The sequence below is a fragment of the Rhodnius prolixus genome, unplaced genomic scaffold (assembly GCF_049639745.1).
Source record: "Rhodnius prolixus isolate KJV_2025 unplaced genomic scaffold, Rpr scaffold_19, whole genome shotgun sequence".
NCBI classification, from domain to species: domain Eukaryota; kingdom Metazoa; phylum Arthropoda; class Insecta; order Hemiptera; family Reduviidae; genus Rhodnius; species Rhodnius prolixus.
Genome location: NW_027411584.1, coordinates 162169 through 180273, shown reverse-complemented (window position 1 = coordinate 180273; position 18105 = coordinate 162169). Strand labels below are relative to the sequence as shown.

The 18105-nt window shown below is 32.4% G+C and overlaps 2 protein-coding genes across 2 annotated transcripts; one reads left to right on the top strand and one right to left on the bottom strand.

Annotated features, from left to right (window-relative positions):
* LOC141448303 (kelch domain-containing protein 3) lies at positions 1 to 12116 on the top strand. Its single transcript, XM_074116578.1, has 9 exons — positions 1 to 200; positions 380 to 543; positions 943 to 1113; positions 2281 to 2468; positions 2709 to 2922; positions 4059 to 4254; positions 6214 to 6308; positions 8069 to 8153; positions 10866 to 12116. The coding sequence occupies exons 2-9, from the start codon at positions 387 to 389 to the stop codon at positions 10909 to 10911; spliced, it is 1152 nt and encodes a 383-aa protein (XP_073972679.1). The 5' UTR covers positions 1 to 200; positions 380 to 386; the 3' UTR covers positions 10912 to 12116.
* Positions 12117 to 13519: 1403 nt separating this feature from the next.
* Cog8 (conserved oligomeric Golgi complex subunit 8) lies at positions 13520 to 18105 on the bottom strand. Its single transcript, XM_074116576.1, has 10 exons — positions 17909 to 18105; positions 17746 to 17817; positions 16778 to 16902; positions 16426 to 16701; positions 15844 to 16057; positions 15604 to 15764; positions 15064 to 15390; positions 14804 to 14977; positions 13898 to 14062; positions 13520 to 13821 (listed from the first exon to the last, which is right to left on the bottom strand). The coding sequence occupies exons 1-10, from the start codon at positions 17964 to 17966 to the stop codon at positions 13645 to 13647; spliced, it is 1749 nt and encodes a 582-aa protein (XP_073972677.1). The 5' UTR covers positions 17967 to 18105; the 3' UTR covers positions 13520 to 13644.

Here is an 18105-nt window from a genome sequence, read left to right as displayed (position 1 = left end):
ATAACCATCCAGAAGGTAGCAACATATCCAGGATTCTTATTTATTCATGCAAACGAATGTGTGTGTCTCTATAGACTCGATATGAATCATACTTGTGTACTTTATTTTATGAATAATGTTACAATAAAATAAAAAACAAGTAATTTCTTCAGTCGGTGAAAAACGAAAGATCAGTTTTGGAATCAATGTTAACTTAACAGGTGAGTGTAAAGTATGGTTATATATATATTTTTCTTCTTCATCTAGATTATTATGTATGTACCTTTATTGAATTGGTTCATTTATCAATAACTTTTTGTTCTGAAAACTATTTATACTATTCACAACTTATTGTAATATTTTATGTAGTAAAAGTAGACGTGGTTTCGGTAATTTCTAGATTCGAGATGTATTGGACAACGCATTTAAAAACTGGACCAAGAAGGGTGAATCATGCTGCTGCAGCCGTTGGTGAAACAATTTACACTTTTGGTGGGTATTGTACCGAAGAAATATTAGTCTACAGAGTGAAAGAACCAATTGACGTTCATGTATTGAACATCAGTAAGTCAGGATTAATGTTCTTTATTACTTTATCAAGATAGTTAAGGAAACTAAGGCCCTACGCCATAAATAATAAAGTAAATAAATAAAGTTGTAAATAGTTCCTTCTGCCGTAGAATGAATTATAAGAAAACTGTTGGTTCGCGTGGCAAAAATGCTGAGAAAGGCTTAACGAAGTTAAGATGTGTTTAATTTCATTTTATTTGGATTAGATTATGCATTTTTATTTTTATTATTATTTTTGTACCTGAGATAATTTAATTATACTTTTGAAAAACTGCAGGCAGGCGCCTGGAAATTAACCATACTTTAATAATGAGTTTTTATGTGAATTTAGCAAAATATTTTGAAAAACATTCCTCCCATTTGAACTTTATTAACATTTTTTCAAATGTTTAGATTATCTAGAATGGCATCAGCTTCCAAGGCCAAAAAATGGTAGCCCACAATATGCGGTTACACCATTTCAAAGATACGGTCATACAGCAGTGTCATTTGGTAAAAATATTTACATCTGGGGTGGCAGAAACGATGAGTCCGCTTGTAATAGACTATTCTGTTTTGATACAGGTATTTTTGATCTGATTTTTATTTTATTGGCGTATATTAATTTGGTACTATATTAATTGTGCACGATGTCATGCTATTAAATTATCAATCATTTTCTTTGAATTCCTTTATTTCCTGTAGGGACATCTCACTTATTTTAGGTATTAGTTATTAAGGTTTTTAACCTATAAAGGGTCTTTAAGAACACAAAAGCATGATTGTACTTGATGGTTGCTTAACCTTTTTCTAAATAAACTTCTTTGTGACTACGAGTCATGACAGTGAGGATTTCCGTTAAAAATAATAATATAAGTACAAATTTTTTCTTTTACTAAATGAAGTGTTATCGATCTTTTCTTATAATCCATTTGCTCACTTGAACTCTACAAATCCTTGCCCTAGTGCTAGGATGTTCAGCAGTTTATAGTAAGAGATGTCATGAACATCTCGAAACGATCTTGAACCTCGTTCGTAAATCTTTCTGTCTTATCTTAGTCTTCTTTCAATTTTCTTAATGATCCAGAGTCTAGAGAATCTCAATCCTTTTGAAAATTTGTGCAAAATAAAGTACAGATACTAACAGTATGATGGTCTCTCGCATCCACTTCTTGCACCATGTACAGATGGTGTTGATCTCTCTTCTAGTGGTTTTCAGGTAAGCAGCCACAAAAGCAAACCTAGTCATCAACATCACCAGAACCTTTAAATGATACTTTCCCAGATACATCAAGTACCTCTTGTAGTGTCTTGTATTTTGACCTTATAAATCTCTTAGCGCGTTCCGATGACCTCTCATCACCACCCAAAATCTCTTCAGTACCCCAGCCTCTACTTAAGAAGTCATGTCGAGATTGCACAGAATAAGTACTAGACCCTTCCCTGTTGGTTTATCAATTCTTTCACTGCTCACAATCCCCGAATAAGCTAGGATCCAGAAAAGTTTAACTATCTTTTCCTGAGCTAGCTGATCAAAACGTTTTCTGTGTTCTTCTACAGACTTTGAACCCCTGTTGGGTTTAGCTAGAACCTATAGGGCCTTACTATCAGAGAAGTTCCTTGTCCCAATGATATTGTTCTGTATGCCCTCCAACACCATGCAGTATAACTGCTTTGACTAATTTAAGTATTATTTGATAAAGTACATTTAGCTATCACCTTCTAGTTAGTATTTGTGATTTTTGTTTATAGAGACTTGGTTGTGGTCTTGCCCAACGACTACTGGTGTTCTCCCCTGTTCAAGAGATGGCCATTCAGCTTGTATTATTGGAAATAGTATGTATATATTCGGTGGATACGAGGAAGAATTTGAAAGATATTCCCAAGAAGTTTATGCCCTTGACTTGTTAACCATGCATTGGACTTACGTGGTTACGCAGGTATGTTTTAGTCTTTTTTTGTAGAATCGCATAGCATCTGTAAGTGTAAGTGCCAGCCCCCTGTTCTGGTGAAATCATTCATTTTGCAGTATTCTCAATTCACCAAGTTATCTGGTGAGATTCAGAGGTATCCTTCAATCACGGGCTTTAGGTACTTTTCATATGGCCTAGTAGAAGTACCTAGCCCTTTGGGACACCAATAGGAGATAGAGAGTCAATTACATTCTTCTTTTTTTCCAGGGTTCACCTCCTGATTACAGAGATTTCCATACTGGAACCGCCATTGGAAATAGGATGTACATATTTGGTGGGAGATCGGATTCAGCTGGACCTCATAGCTCTGAATCAGATTATTATCCTAATGAAATTGTTTATTTGGATACAAGTACCATGACATGGCATAAACCAGAGACAAAAGGGGAATTACCGATTGGTAGAAGAAGTCATTCTGCGTGTAAGTATCCTTGAATTATTAAAGTATCTGTCAACATCAGTTAGATTAGTAGTGGGACGGGTAATGAAGGCAACAAGTGCTTTGTTGGTAATCGCCGTTTCAAGTCCGTTTAATTATTCTTGAAAGTTCTTCAAACTAATCTAATCTTCTACTTCTAATCAACCCTTTGAAAAATTCTGTAGTGCTAAGTGTTACTAGAAATTCCTTTTTTTCGACTCCATCGCTGACTTGCAGCACTAGGCTTCAGTTAAGCACTTCTAGCAAACTATTGACCCAAATTGTACTCATCAATGGTTATTATCTAAAGTTTACGGCTAAGGACTTTGTTTATTTGTTATAAAGATAATTTTGAAAATTCCTTTCACTTATTTTTGTAATGCTCAATTTGCGAGATGATACCTGTAGACATCTTATTAGCTTTACTAGAAACATTTCTCCTATTGACATCTCTGCATTCATCTGAGCATTCGTGATAGTTATCTAAATTAAATTTTTATTTCACTACAAAGCTGTTCATTTATGGTTATTTTATAGAAACCTGGTTCTAAAGCTGTTGTAAGATGGTTGTTTATTTTGTTTCAACTATTTCTTATAAGTTTCTAAAAGTTTTAATCTTTATATTTAAAATTCGATTTATTAATAGAAAATAGGAATTGTTTAGTAGTTTAGTTTAGTTGAATAGTTTTCGTCCAGTAGTTTTTCCTTTTGTTATTGTTTCGTTTTCTTCCGTGTATTCTTTTTTCTTTTGTTTTTTATTATAAGTTATTCTTTAAATGTGAACTTTATTTTATGTCTGAGGTAGAAATAAAAATAATTAAGTTCTTCTACGTTGCAACAATAATAATTACAAAATGTAAAATGTATTATTATGATCTGATTTGCATAACCACAGTTATTATCGTTCATTATTTCCATGAAATTTTCCTGTCTGACTCTAATTCAGAGCTCCAGATGGTTCTTGTAGAAATAAACTTTTTTCTATTGAAGTTTGTGCTTTATTGCAATTTTTTGGTCTATTATTTTTTTGAGGATCTGTATAAATTATAATTACCTGTAAAACTAATAATTACTACTAAAGAAATAACTATTTTATTCATAATTGCAATTAAATGGTAACATCTGATTCTTATTTTCAGTTCTGTATAAAAACAATCTATACATATTTGGAGGATTCAATGGGATATTAAACGAACACTACAACGATATGTATAGTTTTTGTCCCCTAACAAGTACATGGAGACTGGTAACAACGCTGGGATTAAGTCCGAAGAAACGTAGAAGACAAGTATGCATCGTGATCTACGATAAGATGTATCTCTTTGGAGGCACAAGGTGAGGTTTTCTTGCGTTGAATGTGTATGATGTAATCTGGAAATTGTTATTTGAAAACTCAAGTTTCTTTATTTTCATTGTTTGAATTTAATAAGAAAATTTGTTTTCGTTAATGAAATTGTTTTAAACTCAAAAGTCTGAGTGCTGTTTAATGACTATTGTTGAAAAAATATCATTCTTTTTTACTAAATTTAAAGGATGGCTTTGCGGATAGCCAAGTTAGAAATGGAAATGAGAGAGGGTTTTCCTCTGTGCGTTTCAATAAAAGATTTGGCCATGTGGTTGGCATTTGCGCTAGCAATTTCTAACATCTCTAGAGGAGGCGTTTAGCTCGATTCTTTTTTTCTCTTTGAATTCATTTGTATTAGCCATTTGTGGTAGCCAGCCATTTTGTTATTGTGTGCATTCTGCCTTTAAAAAGACATGTTTCTAGTGCTACAATTCAAAAGGATAAGTTAAGCGAGAATATTTAAGCGCAGCAAAACTCATTAAATCTAAGTGTTGGATATTTGTTTTTGCCAATTTTGTCGCTTTTCGTTATCTGTAGATGGAGTTAAAAATGAGTTAGAGCAGTTTTAAAAATTCGAGTCATTTTGATCATTACGAACCAGATAAATGAATAATAATTCTTTTTTATTTTTTGGTTTAATATATCATTATTTAAAACAATATTTTTTTTAAAAAAAATCATATTCATTAATATTATTGTATAATATATTTGATAATTTTTTTTCAATTGCTCATTATAATCGGCTGAAGAATTATTTGTTTCCGCTTAAAACCAGAAAACAATGCACTCTATGATGGTTATGGTTTTTTCGACCCGTTGTTGATAGATGATTTTTGGTGAATATCGAGGTGCGGTCTTAAATAAAAACAACTTTTTTGCTTTATACCAACGTTTCGGTAATTTTTACTACCTTCTTCAGGGTATTATAAAAAAAGTTTGTGAAGTTTAATGTAGAGCTACGAGTATATCATCATAACTGTTCACCAAATTTTCATCAATATTCACCAAAAATCATCAATGCACTCTATATTTAGCTTTTTTACTTTCAGTTCAATGCGTAGTGGTAGCAGAGTGGTTAGAGGCGAAGAGCGTAAAGCTAAAATGAATCTTGGTACCGGGTTCGTTTCCTAATTAAGGGTTTTGAGTTTTTTAAAGTATATATCTTAGAGAAATTTGTAGTAAAATATGATCGCTATCCATCTTCGACCTTTACACTTGTTCGAAGGTAACACGTTTCGCTCTCTTCAAGAAACAGGCATTTTAGTTTTTTCAGTTAAGTTTTCCCTTACAGAGAGTTACTTAGAATTCCTGAACTCTGTGGAAGCATTGATACTTCGCTATTACAATACAAACCGATGCCAGTATTTTAGTGCATACTGTTTTTTAATTTAGGGTGTGTTAAGGTCAACTTCTATTCGAACCCTGCAGCTAGTACTTAGATTTTCTCTTCCTAGGAACTTCTTACATTCATCCGGTTATGGAAAGTGTTGCAGGTAACGAGATATCACAATAAGAAAGCTTAATTCATTCTTTTTATAGAACTCCAATAAAGCGTCAATAGTCTCCATGAAAACCCTGTTTCAGAGAAATTAAAAAATGATTGTTCTTAGAGGTTTGGGACTTTTTGGTAATTTATGAAGCACCCCAAACTTCCAAAAAATTGCAAATTGCTCTTTGGATTATAAAGGTTCCACATACCTGAACACTAAACAATTTTCTTTATTAAAAAAAGAACACTTTCCCAGACGAGGGGTCCAAAACAGATATTCCCGGTGGAAAACTCAATTTGGAGAATTTTTCTCGTTAGCAATAGGTTCTTTATTTACTTTATAAAATAAAAAAAACTGATTTAATATGTAATTATTTATTGTTTCTGACAAGATATTGTGGCTATTTAAAATTCGTCTATCAAATCTACCATCTTATAAAATTTGTTAAATATTTTTTAGCCCAAATCCAATTTGTTTGGCCGAGGAGGATACAAACGAAATGGCCCAAGAGATGTTGTTAATGGACCACGATGATCTACATGTGCTTGATCTTAGTAAGTATAAAAACTGCTATCTTTAAAAAAAAGAAGAAAAAAGATATAACAAATTTTAAGGATATCAATTTTAATTCAATAAGGATTTAGTTGATTTTTGTATTAGTTTTTAAAATTTTTCCTACTTAGTTCTATTACATTCTTGAATCTAATTGAATTCCATTGAATTTTTGTAATTTGTTGTTTTGATAATTGTAAATTTTGAAACAAAAATTAGTATTAACCCTCACACGATTCTCCATATTCTCACTTACAATTTTTTCTTCAGATTCTTATTTTTGACAAATGTTAATTCTTACTAACGCCATACAGTTGGTAAAACTCTTAAGATAAGATAAGATAAGATGAAATTAGGGCGGCCTCAAGGCCTACGCCACTGCGACCCCTTTGGATCTATTGTGGCTCCCCGACTTTAGAGCTCACCCTCCAGACCCGTCCGTTTAATTAGACTCTTAATTCTGGAGAGTGACTCCTGGGTAAAGCTCTCAGGCATTGGTTTTTCCTCCCCGAGAAGTAACATCCTTAGCCATACAAGCCCCTCACACTGACACAACAGGTGCAGTGCAGTTTCCTCTTCTTCCTGGCAGAACCTACAAAGGCTGTCATCTGCCAGGCCTATGCGATGCATGTGTTTCCTGAGTCTGCAGTGGCCAGTTAATAAGCCTACAATTATCCTTATAGCCCCCCGGCCTTGACGGATTACTTCTGCAGTCAGCCTCGGCGAATAGCCTCTGATGAACTCCTTCGCCTGTCTCTGTCCAGTGGTGGCCAGCCACCACTCCTGAGACCTACTCTGCACCCACAAATTAATGGCCGCAGTCTTGACACACTTCGAAACCCCAAAACAGGGCTCCGGGCCAACGAAGTGTCCCGCAGAGCCTTCCCGGGCCAATAAGTCTGCCACTTCGTTTCCTTTATATCCTGAATGACCAGGTACCCACACCAGAAAGACCTTATTTTGGTCACTAATTTCCTTCAGGGCACCCAGACAGTCCCAGACCAGCCTTGAGTTGACCTGGTAGGAACTAATTGCCCGTAGAGCAACCTGACTATCCGAGAAAATTACGACCTTGGAATTAATAATTCCTCGCTTTTTAATCTCGGTAGTGCAGAACCTAATTGCAGCTAGCTCAGCTTGAAAAACTGTAGCTAGCTTGGTAAAACTCTTACATTTAACGATTATGCTCTTTAGATGGAAGTTTTGTAAACAATAATAACTTTACAGGTTAAAAAAATGTTTTTGGAAAAGTTTATTTATTTTTATTTTTTTAATAATAAACAATAATCGTTATACAAAAGTTGAACGTACTCTTGAAATGCTGTTTTTTTGATACTAGAAGTGATATTGAATAGTTTTTAAATTTGGATAAATAACAGTAATTAATCCTGTTAATTGATTTGTCTCGTTGGAGCTCATACTTTGTCGACGACCGGTTTCAGGGATTTAGTTGAGTCCAGCAGTGTACTATGATACGGAAACATATGGGAAGTGAAATTCTCTACACCAAACTGAATAATCTACTTCTGATGGTGGGTGAAAGTCCGATACCTGTTAGGGTTCATGCTACGGTGGATAGAATCAACGATTTTACACAGATCTTTGAACCTACCTCGTTTTCTTCAATAAGCCTTACAGCTTTTTTACTTCCTATACATATCTTTACAGTTATTCCTGTGAAATTTTTTAAAAATTATAAACTAGCAAGTGTTTCTTTCGTTGTATTCTCTTTGTTAAAGATATTTTTTTGTTTATGTTTCAGGGCCAACACTGAAAACTCTATGTATGCTATCAGTAATAACCTACAATCAGGAAGTTCATAAAGGAAGTTTACCGGAAGATGTCATGTGAGGAAACAATTTATTTTCTGATTAACTTTTTTTAATTTTGAAAATGTTTTTTGGGAGCGTGATTTGGTTAAACAAAATAACGTAACGTAAGACATGTTACTTGGGGAGAAACATTATTATTCAGTTTTTATCTGAAAATTTTTCATACCTGGCTCAATTGTTGAAAAAAGAAAATACGCGGGGGGGTTTTGGGGAAGTGAATAAAACCTGTAAAAATAGTACTATTTCTCTTTATTATTTACATGATTTATAAAAAAAAATAAACATTTCCAATACTTGACATTTTCATGAAAATCGGTGTTTTTTATGTTTGTGGAAAGTTCATTTTTAGAACACTTGCCATCCTAGTTATCTTAAAATGATGCTGAAAACTAAAACTTATAGTCAGTGTGTAAGCTTGGACCGGAAATTGGGATAAAATCTCTCAACCGAATTTTACTCAATGAATGCTCAGTTTTTTTGGATTTATTGTTTTCGTAAAATAACTTGATTCATCCTGACCTGACGATTATCTAATTATGTCCGCTATCGTGCTGTCAATGTTTACATTGATTAAAATTGTATTTAGTTTAAAAATATTTATATTTTTTCTGTCTTCTTTCAAATGCTTTATTACATGAAAAGTGAAATTATGTAGTATTATTGTTGTGAAGTTTCTAAGTCATTGATTTAAAGTCGCAGATACAACAGTTTATGTAGTTTTTGCTTTCCAAGAAGTACAAATGAATAGCAGAGTTTCAAGTTTCCGTCCATTTAGGACATCAATTTCTTTATATTGATACACCTCTGAGGGTCCAATTATGTCCTCCGCCCTGAAATGTTCACTATAATTACGAATTATGCATTGTGGTACTGGGTTCGATTCCCGGTCTTGGCCTTGGATTTTATTTAATGGTTAAATGAGAAATAGTAAAGTACGTTTTCTAGTCGCCTCCGCCCACGACACCTAGTAAATGGTAGTTGGACGTTAAGCCCCGCCTGAAAAAAATAGGCGATTACTTTACTTACTTACAACAGTTTATTGGTAAAAATTGTGTCATTCTATTTCTGCTTCTTAATATTTATCGTTTTATTAGGATTTTTGTAAATTCTTATTTAAATCTCATGATGGGATTGTGGTTAACTTTAGATTTCCTATACAGGCGATGTCATGAATAAGCGTAAACGGGGCTCTTATTTCCTTATTTGGCGGTTCTCTCTCTCGTTTGTGGTATGAGAGCTCTGACAAGCTGAAATTAGAGAAGATCTTCTATCACAACGATCAGAAAGTAAAACTTCGGGCCTCATAAAGTAGGCTTTCTATCCAATGGACCTTTTTAATGAATTGGTACGATAAACTTCTCTTTTTTTTTTTTTTTTGTGCCCCATTATCTTGGAAAAAAAGGACCCACGTCATGTTCCACTCTAGGGCTAGCCTGAGCAACCTTTTTATCCAAAAGGTCACTTGCATATTATTTGAAATGTAGGCAGGCCGCACTACTTAAAAAACAAAATAGTCCTCCCAGTCATACTCCATTTCAGAAATGATTTGTTTCCTGGGCTGAATAATATCTTTGGTTTTGCGATGCAAATCACATTTTCTTATGTTTTTATTTTTCTTTTCTTTTCAATAACGTTCTTAATGAATGATACGAGCGAAATTTGTAAAATAAAACTATAGGATCGTATTATTTATTTTTATGGACAGACAAAGATTGATAGAAGGACCGCCTTTGGATGGTGACCTTTGAAACTAAGGGGAAACCAATAATAAAAATATATTATGTTATAAAGAAAAATGTACTGCACTGGGATACAATTCTATCTAAAAAAGTAGATAAAAATAGTATGCAATGTATTTTACTTTTCACTTAATTGACAAAATAAGGAATCATTTCGCCCTAAAGCCAATCCTCCACAGACGTTTTACATTACAATATAATTTACACAAATATATCTTACTAAATTTATAAAATTATATTGTTAGAAAATTGTTTCGTCGAAAAGCTGCTTAAATTATATCTTATTTGACTTTACTTCTTACGTGAGATCAACTAGCTCGAGCCTGAATATGGTGCAGTTTCTCATTTTAGTCTCCAAATTTGTAATCAATTTAACGGCATTAACAAATTCAAAATTTAACCTATAGTCGCAATAAACTCTACTACGTGATTCATTCAAAGAAATGATTTCAAGAAGTAAATTTAAATAAGAAATTGTTTTAACAGCATAATTTTCCAAATTTGGCTAAATGTATTTTTTGTACAGATCATATGTATAGTTTGAAAAATTTCTGAAGACGGTTTTCTGCCATAACTTTAACTTCTTTTTTTCTTTTTTTTGTCAATTAAATAAGAAATAAAATTTATTGGGGACTATGATTAAAATAATTCTTTGTATTAGAATCGAAAGAAGTAAATTTAGAAATACTTAAAAAAAATAAATAAATAAAGAGTAGGTATAATGAGTTTAAATAAATTTTTTCGTTATTAGTTTTATTTACATTAATTTATTTTACTTTTGTAATTTTTATTCAATTTAATACCATGGATCTTTGGTTGCCTGATCTTGGGTGAACATCTGATAGAAAACCTTACTGTACCCTTCTCGGTTGTTGGTTTAGTTCAAGAAACAATTTCATGGAAGAAATCATATCATTATGGAATATAAATAATTTTTACAACTAAAGAACGTAAAGAAGTTGTTACATAAATGTTTTTTTTTTTTCAGGGAAGATTTGGAAGAAATGCGACGTAAATCAGTGGCCTGTTATTAAGTTCTTCATTTTTGGAATTGTGTATGCTCATAACGTGATATAATCCCTTCTCTAGATATACATAATATTATATATATAATTTTTTTGTTTTTCTCAGAATGTAAATATGTAAATGTGATGTGTAGTTTGTTGAATACGTGAAAATTAATTATTGATTTAAAGTGTTTGTCTTTAAAAGAATAAAATAAAAAAATACAGCTTAACCTGTTAAGAAAACAAATATTAACATTATATTATATTTTGGAAAGTCTTTCAAACAAAAACGAAAATCATCACATAACTACAAAAATAAAGTAAAAAAAATCGTAAATATGTTTTTATTCAGTTAATTTATTTTTTGAAGTTTATTATGTATAAAGTTCTTTATTAAGGCATTTCATTTATAATCCTAGGATTTACTTTAGAAAAGCTTCATTTTTCTGGGAGAGTACTGAGTGTTGGGCCACAGTGTGTGAGGACTACTGTTAAGCGAGCCCTAAAAAGCTAATGGTCTTTCATTCTAACGGAGCATATTCGTACTGTATTATTTCATAACTAGCATCCCAAGCCAAGTAAGTAAATAAGTTGAATATATGGTTAGTCTCATACGTCGAAATACACATATCTGTTTCTGTGATTGACCGGTTTCGTATTTACATCGATGACCATCAGAGATGGATTATTCAGTTTGTTGTAGAGTATTTCGAGTTCCTATTATGTTGCAGTTTTAAACATTTTGAGTCAGCAAATGTAAGACATTGAGTGAAGTGTGAGATGGGAAAATAATGGTTATCAAATTTACTACATTAAACTGATGGATCAACTTCTGCTTATGGGATGTAAATCTGAAACCGATCAAAACCCGTAAAAACACTTGCATGCTCCGACGTATAAAATCGACAGATGATTAGGAAATTAATCTTTCAATAAACCTAAAAACGTCATACTTATTTTGAGAGTTTACTTGGTAAATCCTACGGATTTAGATTTATTATTTTTTTTATACATATAAATGACTATTAGCTTACAACATAATTCTCGTTTATGAAAAAAGAAAAGGTTTATTGTAAATAAGTGTTAATTTTAAGCAAATATGTTTTAATTTATCTTCCTTGTCCATCTTGTAAAAGGAAAGAAAACGAATTATTTAATTGCATTAAATTGGAAAAAACCAAAAATAAAATAACAGTATTTTCTTTGCATTAAATTATGAGTTTTTAATTTTATTAGTTTTGTTTATTTATTCAAATTAGTTGATTTCAGTTTTCCAATAAAAAAAAAAACTAACAGAAAAAAATGCTGTGCAGTTAGAAGTTTTATTTTGTATATTTTTTTTAATAGCGACTTAACCATGTTTCGGTCTCAGGTTTTCTCGAAAAGTTATTGTACTCTGCTATTGGGGATCGCAATGCAAGTGATTGCAAGAACTGAGTTGCATAATACTCGCCTCTTTCATCGCAGAACATCCTGAGTCTACTTTTAATAAAACTTGGAGAAGTAAAAATGCTATCCTTTGTGCCAGAATGTAAGAATTCTTTTTCCAAAAATGTTCCTTGCTGGACACTCACCTGTTGGTCGAGTAGTTACTAAGAATTTTCTTAAGGTTTTGTGAAATTTTTGTTGCTATTTACATGGCCAAAACTATAATTTCCAGGATAGATAGCGTTTTGAAGAGGTAGCAGTAGCTAGGTTTAAAATTAAGTTTCTAGCTTGTGTTTTTTACTTTCATTTGTGCCGATAAGGTGTTCCCTTGTGTGGTCGTAGATCATGCGGAAGCGCTATTATCTCTGTTCTGATCTTTCGTCTTTTCTGGGGTTCCCTGCCACCTGTGAAGGCCCTTTTGAAGAGCTTTTATGCCTGGCTGGACTTTTGACTACAATCCTCTCTAGCCAATTCTGGAAAAGACTTCTTCACTCAGATCCTGATAGACGTGCGTGCTATCTCCCTGAACACAGTTCAACACAGTTGAATTAGATTCGTACTAGTCGTAGAAAGAACCTTTCGTAGAACATAGTACCTTTTTTAATCAATAGAGGAAAAGTACTTCTGCAGCATGATAATGCAAGAACCCACCACACACTTCGTGTCAGGCTGCCTCGAAAATGAATAAAATGCAGTTTGAAACTTATTTCAAACTATGGTTAATTTTTTGGAGGATAAAACGTACTGCAGATGAGCAGGTAAAAGAAAGCAGCTTGTATTGAATATACTCCAAAACAACTTTTGGTACAAAATGGGAATTGAGTTATTGACGTTAAGCGGGTTTTACTTCTAAGAATAAACAAGTGAGTTTTGTATCAATAAGTCTCTTTTAAATAGTTTTATAATGTTCTTTTAACGAAAACAACCGTAGTGCAGACATTTGTTAGATGTCCCAGTAAATTATCTAATGATTTTCTTCACGACATTCGGAATACACGTTCAAACTTTTAAAGTGGTTTTCATAATAAATTCTGACTAAATTTTCTAACAAATTCTATTGTCAGATTCAAGAAAAACGTGAATTTTAGAAAAAAACAGCTAAACATAATAATATCGGTTTGATTCCTCCCAGGGAAAGTGATCAAAAACATGCAATTCATACGGCATTTATATAAGCAACAAAACGTAAGGTTTCCATAAATTTAGATTTTTTTAAAAAAGAATATATTTATTTACATTTTAAATATACATTTATACAAAATGACTGCGTATTTTTAAAGATGTTAGCCTATATTAAATTTCTTTTTTCTTCAAAACACCATCGCTATTTCTTCATGTTACTATTGCTCTTTCTCCTTGAGCAATTTTAGCATCACCCTCCACTTCTGTTGGTTGTACCTCTTTTGAAATATCGTCCAAATATTGTGAATTAGATAAATCTAATTTAATTACTGGTAAAAGATGCTGTACAGGTGATGATATTTTAGCCATATTGAAAAAGGTTAAGCCCTGAAAGATAGAAAATTTAAATTATTTTACTAAGGCTCAAGTTTTAAATTTATTTAAATACTATGTATTTACATACTTTCTCTTGTAATTTGAAAACTGGTACCGACAAGAAGAATGATATTTCGGCCGGTGAATATACTGACTGTAGACATCTTTGTATATAAGGTACTAGATAGTCATTGAAGCAGACAACCATTTTGGTCAGTAGATCACGTTCTTCAGCGCTCATTGCTTGTTGCTCCTGGAAAATTATTAACAATAGCTGAATACTCCAGGGATTGAATTGCCATACATATTTCAACTTAAATGTTCTTATTATGGACAAAACGGCTGCTATTAAGAACATAATAGGATTTGACTACGTATTTAACAAATAAAATTAAGGTATGTAAAGAGATGTAATAACTCGCTATTGAATTAAAGGCGTAACAATGAACTAAAAATTACATAAATTTGTTTTGTAGTGTTTGTGAACTAGTTAAAGAGGTAAACTAACTACCTTCAATCACAGTTAGGCAAAATTTAGTTGCAAGTACTTGTAAACTAATGTTTCATTAAGATGTAGTTAAAATTATCAACAAAAATGTAATTAAAATTGCTTGTGAAGATAAATTATCTTTATAATAAGTAGTTATTCAAGTCGTAACTACAATTAGTAGTTGTATAAAAGATATTGCAAATGCATCTACCAACTACATGTAGTTAGTAACCTTTCATGTATCAACATGTATCTAGTGTGAAAATGTTCACGATTTCCTCTAGCAGTTTTTAAATTATTTTGAGTACAAAATATGTACATATTCAGTTAATTTTTACTATTGGATAAGTAAATAAAAAAAAATTGAACGGTTCTCCATCCAGTGTATAAACAAGGTGATGGGCGTATTTATTAGGCTCGTGTAACTCAAGCCTTAATACTGTCTTCCCAAAGTTTCTTTTTCAAGCTTTAAAATCAGCAGTTAAAGAAATAGCAATTAATTACCCTAGTGTAAAACTGAGCTATAGAGCTGGCAACTGATTGTAAGCTTTGCTGTAACATATCAGTCACAGGTTGAGCTAGACACAGAGGGGCGCAAAGTCTTAATTGATTTAGAACTGACAACAGACTATTTGTATATCTGGCCAATGGATAGTACTCAACGTTAGACACCTCACACTGAAAAAAAAAAATGAGAAGAAGAAGTGAATAATTAACAAGGTAAGTGATCTAAAAATAATTAAGTTTAGAAAAAGAAAATTCACCTTCAAATGATGCTGCGGTTCTGCCGTTGTTGTTGGCTGTACGGTTGACGTTAAATGAGATATAAATGATGGGGATACCGTGGCCACTCCTTTAACACTTTCCAAAGAAAATTTATCCATATCGGCCACAAATCTATGATCGGCGGCTGATAGCTGTGATCCAACCATACGACACAGAGATCGTGAAAATACTGGCCCAGCTAGTCCTCGAACGTCTACACCTACTCGGCCCAAAGACTGTCCTAGGTACATTACTTGTTCTATAGATGAAACGTCGCATCTACCTTCGCCGGCTTCACGTTCCACGGCTGAGATTAATTCGCAAACCTGTTTGGGTGAAATTAATAAATACGACTAAAGTAATTGGGTTTTAAGAAAAATAATAAGTAGGTACAAAAACTCATTTTAAATGGTTTCGTAAACCGGGTGTATCAGGAAAAGAAAAGGTGTATGTTACAGTTCGTGATAGTGGAGGGTTCATCTACTCTTCAAATAATAAGATGTTAGGTTTGGTACAGGATCTTCGATCGGAACATATACCTTATTATTTATCCACTCGTGTAAAACAGGGTATTCGTTAAAATGTTGTTTACTGGTCGTCAAGATAGAGTCCTGTTCAGGAAACACGGCTCTATACTGAGTAATTATATTAAATAGCTGTGTTCTGTACACTTCAATGATCTTGTTCAATCGCTGAGTTCCTACAACGAAATAAATCTGTTATTATTATATACTACTTTTAAAGTTATACATAAAATGAATTAATACTAAACTATTTACGTTGTTCATTGGGGATTCTTGAAATAAGGTTATAGAATGATGAATCTCTAGCATGTAAGAATTTAAGCCTTAATTCAGCGTCCGTCATCACACCCATTCTTCTTAAAACGCCTACAACTTGAAGGCATCTGGGTAATTGTAATTCTCCATGTAGTTCCCAGATTAATCGTTTAGTCAACGTTGCCCAACAAGCATCAATCTCTGAGCATAATTTCTACCCTCCAAAAAGTCATCAATTCAAATTCTACTTTTTGTTTCTGATTAAATTTAAAAATTGCTTCTACAAAGGAAGAAAGATTATTGCAAATTTCAAAATTCATTTTCTATTTTTTGCCAAGCTTTCGAACCATGGATTAGGTCAACTTCACGGATTATTAAAAATTATATCTTTTACATTTTTAAATCAAATCGATAGAAATAACAATGTAAACAACAAAATTTTTAATAGCTTTAGCTCTGAAGATGACTAGTCCCTAGGTCGAAAGCTAAGCTGAAAAAAAAATGACTGAAATTGGCAATATTCTTTCTTCCTTTTGGAGTGAGTCACCAAAATCGATGAACAATACTCTAAAATACTTCTACCTTTATAACTGGAATATTAGGTTGTAAAGTAGCTAAACGGCGAATATATGAAGCTAATGAAAGTGCTTCATCGTACAATCCTTCTCTGACGGCCGTATCCATTAACTGAGGGACCTCTAGTAGCTGAAGTATGGATGAATGTCGAGCCAGAGTAATACTGTTTACTTGTCGTTCAGCTTTTATCTGGCCACAACGACGTACAAATTCCTCGCATTCTTCACTAAATTTTGGCACACCTTGGACCAATGATTCTAAAGATTGTTCACATTTCTGAAACTATTAAAGAAAACTTTTTTTTAAATTTAAATGACCCTAATCTTATAAAAATAATGAACAGTATGAATGAGATTACTTGTTGGAAAATTTCTCTAGAACATTCTGCAGTTTGTATGAACGTTTTATAATTGGCAAAAGCTAATTCTTGGGTCTGATTTAGAATTGAAGCTTTTTCTGAACTTAAATGATCTAATTCTTTACCTAAAACAATAAAAAATAAGTTAAAATTTTTATTTTAAATGAATATCTACTAAATTCATTTATATACTTTGCATTTAAAAAAAAGATCCTTCTTATTTAGCTAGTTCAGATGGCTCTTTTAGAACATATATTTTATGTCTAAAACTAAGGCGTTTACTTATGGTCACATGATTACAAAATTCTACTCTCCGTTGCCTTTATATTCTGATACATCCCTTAGGAGGAAGTAGGATTCTCTTCAGGGTACCTGGGGTCCCTGCAAAAGTATCTTTCAACTCATCAACAAAGTATATGTAGGACTTGCAAAGGTTATTCATGTTTGCGAATAATGTAAGCTTTACAAAACAACACAAACAGTAACACATGAGGAGCCACAAACATCTTTCAGGTCTTAGTAGATTCAGAGGGTTAATTACTACCCTCTTCAACCTACAATTTAGGGACTGTATTTTTATCTCGTACAATCCACATTGGGTACATCCTTTTCTATGGTGTTCAGTAACTTTTAAGTTACTAGGAAAAGTTTCTTATGCAGGGTAGCTGAGCGATTAATAATACCATTTCAATTTTTACTAAAAGATTTGTATTGGAAAATGCACTAGACTCAAGTGATGCAAAAGTTAAAATCTTACCTTTACCTAGTTAATACGCTTTGGGATTCCAAGAAGACAAAACGGAGAAGCACTCAGAAATAGATAATATCATAACATAGAAATTAGTATTTCATAGTTTACATTATGTTTAAAGGCTTAGTATTTACGTTTGGCGAGATTGTTAAGTTGTTTATAATTCTTAATAATTCTTTAGCCTATGTAGGTTATAGGTATTTGATAATTTACTTACATAATTTGCTAACATTATAGAGGCCAAGTTTTGAAAGATAATTGCTAAAATCAGGATTATCTATCCATGTATCTGCAATTGAATTTTAAAATCGTTTTATTTCGACGAAGTTTATAATTTATTATACACAAGTTTATTATAATTACGTGTAAACTTTATATACCTGGAATGCCATTTGGAAACATTAACTTCACGGGAGCGTCAAAATCCATTTCACTCATTCGTATTCCTTTTTCATCTATTGAGTACCTGAAATTTAATTTAATTTTTCAAACTAATAAAATAAAAAAATTCTGAATTCAATGAAACCTTCCTTAGGCACTTTCATGTCAGCAACAGTAGCCTACTCGTAAAAGAAAC

Bases quoted from the DNA above. Each gene is read 5' to 3' on its own strand.
- Cog8 (XM_074116576.1), bottom strand. From the start codon at position 17,966: ATGAGTGAAATGGATTTTGACGCTCCCGTGAAGTTAATGTTTCCAAAT. The intron at 15,765-15,843 runs GTAAATAGTTTA...ATTTCGTTGTAG, and splicing joins AAGAATCCCCAATGAACAAC to GAACTCAGCGATTGAACAAG. The intron at 13,822-13,897 runs GTATGTAAATAC...TCTATCTTTCAG, and splicing joins TTTTCAAATTACAAGAGAAA to GGCTTAACCTTTTTCAATAT.
- LOC141448303 (XM_074116578.1), top strand. From the start codon at position 387: ATGTATTGGACAACGCATTTAAAAACTGGACCAAGAAGGGTGAATCAT. The intron at 2,923-4,058 runs GTAAGTATCCTT...TCTTATTTTCAG, and splicing joins TAGAAGAAGTCATTCTGCGT to TTCTGTATAAAAACAATCTA. The intron at 8,154-10,865 runs GTGAGGAAACAA...TTTTTTTTTCAG, and splicing joins AGTTTACCGGAAGATGTCAT to GGAAGATTTGGAAGAAATGC.